Raw genomic sequence first — 8,777 nt, forward strand, 5'->3', positions numbered from 1 at the left:
TTCAAGAAACTGCTCTTCTTCTTCTTCTTCTTCTTCTTCTTCTTGGTAGCAAAGCTAATATATTACTGCAAGGTAGGCCGGCGAGAGCTGGATCATGCATTCCAATACCCGAGGAGGCAAGCATTCTGATGGAATTCAAGAATGGTGTCCTGGATTTGTCGCATCAGCTCTCAAGCTGGCATGAGACCAACCTGAGCTGTTCTCAGATCAACTCTTCTTCTTCGTCCTCCTGCAGGGCGCCATGGAGTGGTGTCATTTGTGGTAGCCTGCATGGGCGCGTGATTGAGCTTCTCTTGCCCAACATGGCCCTCCAAGGTTCCATCCCTGCCTCCTCGCTTGCTCAGCTCCGATTCCTCCGCACCCTCAACCTTTCCTCCAATAACCTCTCCGGTGGCCTTCCTCCCCAACTCGCCAACTGCACGCACCTGCAAATACTCGACCTCTCCCACAACAATCTCACTGGAAGCCTTCCCGGCGAGTGGGGCAGCACTCTGAGGAGCCTGACGATTCTTGATGTTTGTATGAACGCATTGACGGGCGTCATCCCAACCACCTTGGCAAACTGTTCTAACTTAAACGTCATTGATTTCGCGCAGAATAACCTGTCTGGCAACATCCCATCCGATCTGGGCATGCTGACAAGATTGGAGTTGCTTTCCCTCTGGAACAATCGAGTGACAGGGAGCGTTCCAGCAACCTTGGCAAACTGCTCGGCTCTGGCAGAGCTTGATCTTCAGATGAATGGGCTCTCCGGCAGTATCCCGCCCGAGCTTGGCATGCTGAATGCACTCCAAATCCTCTCTCTATGGGGAAACACACTGACGGGGGATATCCCTGCCACCTTGGGAAACTGCACCGCTCTAGCAAAGATTAGTCTTGACGATAATCACCTCTCTGGCAGCATCCCATCCGATCTGGGCATGCTGACAAGATTGGAGTTGCTTTCCCTCCTGAACAATCGAGTGACAGGGAGCGTTCCAGCAACCTTGGCAAACTGCTCGGCTCTGGCAGAGCTTGATCTTCAGATGAATGGGCTCTCCGGCAGTATCCCGCCCGAGCTTGGCATGCTGAATGCACTCCAAAACCTTTCTCTATGGGGAAACACACTGACGGGGGATATCCCTGCCACCTTGGGAAACTGCACCGCTCTAACAAAGATTAGTCTTGGCGATAATCACCTCTCTGGCAGCATCCCACGGGAGCTCGGAATGCGGAATCAATTGTGGTATCTTTTCCTTCATCGGAATAATCTAAGGGGTGATATACCTGCCACCTTGGCTAACTGCTCAGCTCTACAACAACTTTATCTGTCAGACAATATGCTCTCGGGCAACATCCCATCTCAGCTAGGCATGCTCAATAGTCTGTCCAAGATTATCTTGGCAAACAACTCATTGAAGGGTAATGTCCCAGTAACAGCCTTGGCAAACTGGACGGCTTTGCAATTCCTCGATCTCAGCGTCAACCAACTCACCGGCTCTGTTCAAGTTCTCATCAAAGGATTGTCCAACCTCACAGGGCTATACTGTCTGGACCTGGGAGGTAATTATTTCCAAGGGGAAGTTCCGGATGTCTTTGACGGCTTCAGCAGCCTCCAACAAATCTCCCTGAAGCACAATCTTCTGAGTGGTGCCCTTCCTCGTTCGCTAGGATCGCTCAAGGCTCTGACACAGGTATGGCTGGAGGGCAATATGTTCGACGGGAGCATTCCCAACGTCTTTCTGACCTCCCTCCAAATGCAGAAGCTATACCTCTGCTCAAACAATCTCTCAGGTGAAGTTTCTGTCATTATAAAGTCTTTAATTCCTGGTACTTATATTCACATTCACAGATTCAGTGTAAAATTGTTGACCGATCTAGAATAAACCTGGATTATTGTTTGGTTCGTCCACTTAGCCTAAATTTGTTGTGTAAGATAAAAGTTTAACGCGAGTTCGATAAAAGGGGATCAATATGTATAATTGCAGGAGGGGGTAACTAATTAACCGAGAAGTCATTGAGTTCTGATGTTTCGCATTTGCACTCAGGTGCCATTCCGGCTAGTTTGGGAGCCCTTCCCGGGCTTTTAGCCATAGATCTCTCCCACAACCTGCTAAGTGGTGCGATACCACCAGAGCTTGGATCACTCTTTGAGCTGCAATATTTGAATCTCTCCGACAACAACCTTTCCGGCAATATTCCTTCGAGCCTGATCACCGGTTGTGCTCAATTGGTCAGTTTGAATCTGTCAAGCAACCGACTCACTGGCAACTTACCACCCAGCTTGGGGAAGCTTCAGAATCTAATTGGGCTCGATCTTTCTTACAACGAGTTCGCGGGGCTCGTTCCCGATACAGAACCCTTCAATAACACTGCTGTTACAAATTTAACAGGAAACATTGGGCTTTGTGGACCAATTGTGAACCAAATCTGTGATACCAGTTCTCCCAATGATTCAAGTCCTATTAAACATTCCAACCGAAAGACCACATTTACAGAAGTTGGGGTGGTGGTGGCCGTGGTGGGATCAGTACTGGGTGCAACAATGATCCTCGCGCTGGCCGCTTTCCGTTACCGCAAAAATAAGCGCAACCAGGAGCAAGCCTTACAGAGACGCATACGCAGCATTCTTGTAGCAGGGGCGCATTTAATTAATGTCAAGGCCGGTGAAATAAGAGAAGCAACGGGATGTTTTAGTGAAGAGAATGTTTTGGGCAAAGGTAGTGTGGGCACCGTCTACCGAGCTGTTCTTGCAGGAGGAAAAGCAGTGGCAGTCAAATTGCTCCACAACGACATGGCCTTGGCAGACGAGGCCACCTTCAGAAGAGAGGTTAAAATATTGGCTAAAGTGAGACACAAGAATGTATTGAGAGTGTGGGGGTGCTGCTTCAACTTGGACATGAAGGCTATCATTCTAGAGCTCATGCCCAACGGCAGTCTAGACAAGTATCTTCATGGTCGATCAAGGCTTGCAGATGATCAGCGGCTTTCCGGAGAGCAGAAGCTCAGAATACTCCGCGGAGTGGCACAAGGACTAGAGTATCTACACCATCGCCATCCCGAGGGCTCCATTGTGCATTGCGATATCAAGCCAGAAAACATCCTGCTGGATGCAGATCTGGAGGCACGCATAGCCGATTTCGGGATCGCAAAGGTGCTTAAGGGCTGCAGCTTTCAAGGGTCCGCCTCCATTTTGCTGAGAGGGTCGGTTGGCTACATTGCTCCAGGTACGTATAATCTGTGTTCTTTAATTGGTCTTCATCGAGGCAGCTTTGCTGTCGTCTCGAGTGGGTGGTGGTGGTTCATTACATAATAAAGAGGGGGGGAGTCGAGATAAGTCTTGGCTTTGTCTAATACACATGCTATCCGATCACTCCAACACTTACCTTTAAATAATATGTTGTGTGTATTTCCTGACACCTCTAGCATGGCCACTTGTGATCCTTCACTTCTTTTGCCGTGACAAGCATGCCATTGCTCTTCAATTCGTTGTTTATCTCCATGTATTGATTGCCTTCATGTCTCTAATCTCCAGAATATGGGTTCAAACCAGATCCTAGTACCAAGGCAGATGTTTACAGCTTTGGAGTGGTGATGCTTGAAGTCCTAACCGGTAAGAGACCAACATGCAATGAAATATTAGAGGAAGGTCACACATTCTTGTCTTGGGTGAGATCTGCCTACCCAGACAAAGTGTTCACCATTCTCAACACTCCAAATCTCTCACCCAACATTGCATCACAACTAGTTCATGTGGCGCTCTTGTGCACGCAAGACTCACCCATCGACCGCCCCACAATGCTTGACGTATGTCGCATCTTGATGGGTCATGACAATGCAAACTCTCATGAATATCCCAACCTGATCTTGCCAAATGCATTAGAGCTTAATGCATCTCCTAATTCTACACAAGATGAATAATATCATAAGCCTTTCATGTTGTCCTTCAAATAATGCACAATTATGTTCCATGGTTATTGCTACATCCTTGACAAACCCTATTGTCATAATCATTATCGAGAGTGTGACTTCTAAGGACCATCCTTTGTAAAAAGGGTCAACTATTGCTAGTAAAAAGGGTTACTGCTCCATCCTTGCCAACCCTATTGTCATAATGATTATGGTGAGTGTGACTCCTAAGGACCATCCTTTTGTAAAAAGGGTCAACTATTGCTAGTAAAAAGGGTTACTGCTCCATCCTTGCCAACCCTATTGTCATAATGATTATGGTGAGTGTGACTCCTAAGGACCATCCTTTTGTAAAAAGGGTCAACGCTAGTAAAAAGGGTTACTGCTCCATCCTTGCCAACCCTATTGTCATAATGATTATGGTGAGTGTGACTCCTAAGGACCATCCTTTTGTAAAAAGGGTCAACTATTGCTAGTAAATATAATAAAAACCCATGTTCTATCACATTTGGCCTTATTCTACAAAATAGCATTTTTTTCTCACCCTGCTTGTGAGGTAATTATTCATAATGCCCAAAAATGGCACTATAGCATATTTTACTAGCCAAAATCAAAGAAAACATGCTATTGATTTTTATGGTCCTTGTTTTAAAGAATGATTTTTTTATAGATTTTAGTTATGAAAACCTATTGAACTAAACATTTATCCTTATTTTGATTGGCTAAGAAAAAATATTTTTATCAACCATTTATGTGGGGTATAATTTTGTACAAATAGGAAATTGGACAACTATCTATGTCTCTATATAAAAAGGTGTCATCAGGGAGAGGGGGAAGGGGCCGGGGTATGGAAGGGGCTAGTGATTTAATAGATTCTACTTTTTAGTGCATTCTTCTTTATATCTTAAAGATCTTCCTTGGGAAGGCCCATCTCTCTCTCTCTCTCTCTCTCTCTCTCTCTCTCTCTCAAAAGCCATGGCTATTCACTCATGCTCCACAAAGCCAAGGCCATTCATTCATCAAGCCATAGCCATTCACTCATGAATCCACGGCCGTTCGCCTAAGTAGCCACGGGCATTCCTTAGCGAAGCCACGCCCGTTCCTCTGTGAATCCACGACCGTCCCTCCATTGAAAATCTACATAAGGGCCCACCCCTATTCATTTCCCTCACATTTCTTCTTGCCTCCTAGCCAAATTATTACAGTTTTTTCACTCCAATTTTCATTGCTTCCTGCCTGCTTACCCAACCCCCGCTATCATGGCCAATAAACCCAAGCACTCTGACTCCTCCTATGATGTCATTTCTCACATCCCACAAAAGAATAGGTGTTAATCTTATTTTGGATTAACAAACATGATCCTCAATTGAGGACATTAATAAGTGTCATGAAACGGCACTATAAAAGTTGTACATTATGAGATATTGGCCACCCAAGGCCTAGTAAGTAAGTTTTGGGCGCCCAAGTGTGAATAAGGACCAAATGTATATAAGGCATTTTCTCATAATGAAAAGAGACAATCTCCTTTGTGCTATAGAGAGCTCTCCCTTGTGTCTTTAGTGAGATTGAAGGAGAGAGAGCATTCTAGCATTGTGCCTCTTTTATACTTGTGTGATTCATGCTTGTGTGTGAGAGTGAGAGAGAATGTGGGCCTCAAGGGACTCAAGTTTGAAGCATTGGTAAAAGTACCCTACGATAATTGTGATCTATTGCTCATCCTTTAGGTGAATGTGTAGAGTTCCCTCTTGGAGGTATGGTAGCCCATAACATTTTTGGCGCTGCTACGAGAAAACACCTTTGTTTTTTCCATCCTCTTGGAGTTTCGACTCCCACTGCATAGGATTCATTATTGCCCTTGCATTCTAGTAGTACATTGTGTGGAAAATGAGTGGATAAGATGTGTGTGGTAGGAAGAAATCGTGAGAAATTGGTTGTGATGTTGTGTATGTTTGTGGTGGAGTGGTTTTAGGATAAAGCTTCACTGTTTGTTCTTGTTAATTTTGATATTTGCATCATTGAAAACACCAATGTGAATGAGCATGTTGGTGTTTGGTTTTTCTTCTTTTTTAAAAATTCATAAAAATCAAAAACATAAGGAACCATTGATTGTGCCAAGAACTTGCATTCCATTCCTTAGGAGTTGCACAATCGATTTGGTATCAATTGGATAAGTATTAAGCACCCAAAATCACAACTTTCGACACAAGAAGTTTCACATGAAACTGCAGAAAAACATTCACGCCATGAACCATTTCTTGCAATTTCATGCCGCGAATCGCTCACGAAATCAATGCTACAATTAATGCTGGAAATTACGGGAAGCATAACCGCGAGACTTCCTATGTCTGTGGGTTCTTTGGAGATAGAGGATTCTTTCCATGTATGTGTTTATAATGTGCACAAAAGACCTTAGCCTAAGGGTCCAGATTTTTTAAAAATTTTAGATTAAGGTTCCAATGGACCAATAAGATTAATCCAAATGTAGGGAGGAGATAAATTGAAGAATAAAAGAAAAACCTCCCAAAAATGAGTAAATGTTCACATAAGATGAGGAAGAGTGGCTAAGGACCAAAGAAAATAGTTAAAAAACTAATTTTTGACACCTCAGAGTGGGGATCTCCCCTCATGAAGGAGGCGCTTTTTTTCTCATCATTTCCCCGAAGGGGTAGCAGTCAAAGAGAACTTAAATGCGGTGGCTTTTTCAGTTTTAGAAGAGCACTAAAATAGGTGTAATTTCTAATATATCCAATGAAAAAGGGAAAGAAAAGATAGCATCCTAGACATTTATTCACCGCTTAAAGGGAAAGTAATTAGAGAACATAAATCCTTGTCTATCCCAATAAGGCAATAAGCTAGATAATGCATTGAAAGACAAACAACCCATTCCCATGAAGTTTACAAACGAGAGTAGGGCATACAAGTACATCAATAGGAAGGAAAAAATAAGGACACAAGCTACTATATACAAGCGTACGCCAGGGTTTCAGCCAGTATAAGATGCCCAAGTGGTGGGTGTGAAAACCCCAGATCATTAGCCCTCCCTAGAGGCACTCATGCCTCTACCTTGTTGATGATGCTTCCAAGGTCGAGGAAGGACACTCTTCCTCATGTAATTCTTCTTTGACAATAAGTCGATCTAGCCTTCTCTCATGAACTCAACCCTTTGAAAGTGTCCATAGGGAAGGAATGGATGGACTCCCCCAACCCATTTTCCTCAAACATTCTGGACAGTGTGTTCGCTTGGGACTCCTCTTTTGTTTCTTCTCGAATTGGGGTTAGCACGTCTAATTCCTTATCCTAGGTTGGCTCGTTTCATGGAAAAACTGTATCCCTTACCCCCGGTTGGCCCTCAGCTTGGCTTCATGAAGCCATTGGCATGCTTCGACTAAGGCCTTGGCATCTTCGAGCTTTCTTATTTCCTCATCGGCATTGGGGTATTCACCGACCCATTGATCTCCTCAAGGAATTTAAGGATTGTTTCGCGTGGAATTACAAAGAAATGAAGGGGGTACCGCCTACAGCATTACGATTCCAATCATGGAAGGTTCAAGGCCAACCAGGTAGAAACCATACCAGATGAATCCTAAGTATGCAACAATTGTAAAGGAGGAAATTGACAAGCTCATTGCTGTAGAATTCATCTATGAAATCAAACATATGGATTGGTTGTCACCAATCCATATGGTTGTCACCAATCGTGATAGTTCCAAAAAAGAATGGAAATCTTAGGGTATGTGTTGATCTTAAAAAGGTTGATGAAGCCACTAGGAAAGACCACTATCCATTGCCTTATACACACAGAACACGTTTTGGAAAGAGTGGCTGGGAGAGAAGCTTACAACTTCTTGGATGGATTCTCTGGTTACAATCAGGTGTCCATAGCACCAGAGAACCGGCATAAGACAGCTTTCAACACAATGTGGGCGACATTTGCATATACAAGGTTATGCCGTTTGGCCTCACAAATGCCCCCAACAACCTTTCAATGGTTGATGTGCACAGCCTTTAAGGACTACTTACAAAAGTGGTTGGAGGTATTCATTGATGATCTATGTGCACACTCTCGATGGGTAGACCATCTAGCCTACTTGAGGAAAGTGTTCGAGCGGTGTTGATTATATCATATATCCCTAAACCCCTTGAAGTGTCAGTTTTGGGTCAAGCATGGTGTGATATTGGGACACATTATCTCAAAGAATGGTATATCCACGGACGATAGCAAGGTCAAGCTGATATTGGAGCTACCACTGCCTACCAAACTACAAGGGAGTGCAAAGATTTATGGGCCATGTGGGGTACTATCGCCGCTTTATAATTTTTTATGAAGAAATAGCCAGACCCTTGTACAACCTCCTCATTGTCTTTGAGAGGACCGAGGAGTGTCAAGAAGCATATGATTGACTGAAGCAAGCATTGGCAAGCGCTCCAATTCTACGACCCCCCAATTGGGATCTCATATTTCACGTGCATATTGATGCATCAAATTTTTATATTGGTGGTTGTGTAGTCTGCTTCGCTAGTCGTCAGCTGAATGATGTAGAGGTGAATTAAACCACCATGGAGAGAGAAGGATTGGCCATGGTTTACGTCATCAAGAAATATCGACATTACCTCTTGGCCAACAAATTCATATTTTTTGTGGACCATCAAGCCTTACTATACCTAGTAAATAAACCTTGTACCACACGGGGAGAATCACATGATAGTTACTATTATTGTTGGAATTCGACTTTACAGTCACGAGATAAGAAAGGGAACACAGCATGTGTTGGCCGACCACATGTCAAGAATTCCAAATGGGGAACCAACAATTGGTGTTGATGATGATCTCCCTGATGCTTGGTTATTCAAGTTGGACATGGTACCTGAATGGAGTGAAGAAATCTCAG

At 44.0% G+C, this 8,777-nt stretch overlaps 1 protein-coding gene across 1 annotated transcript in view; it reads left to right on the top strand.

Moving 5' to 3' along the window:
• LOC147617607 (uncharacterized) overlaps positions 1-4,395 on the top strand; it is a 4,547-nt gene extending 152 nt beyond the window's left edge. The window contains exons 1-3 of the mRNA XM_086775892.1: positions 1-1,773; positions 2,028-3,206; positions 3,515-4,395. The exon at positions 1-1,773 is cut by the window's left edge and continues 152 nt beyond it. Coding sequence (XP_086632018.1) covers positions 1-1,773; positions 2,028-3,206; positions 3,515-3,900 — 3,338 coding nt within the window. The 3' untranslated portion in view covers positions 3,901-4,395. The remainder of the gene's footprint in view (positions 1,774-2,027; positions 3,207-3,514) is intronic.
• Positions 4,396-8,777: the final 4,382 nt, after the last annotated feature.

Source organism: Cibotium barometz, chromosome 36 (assembly GCF_041138505.1).
Source record: "Cibotium barometz isolate CiBa-2024 chromosome 36, ASM4113850v1, whole genome shotgun sequence".
Lineage (NCBI taxonomy): Eukaryota > Viridiplantae > Streptophyta > Polypodiopsida > Cyatheales > Cibotiaceae > Cibotium > Cibotium barometz.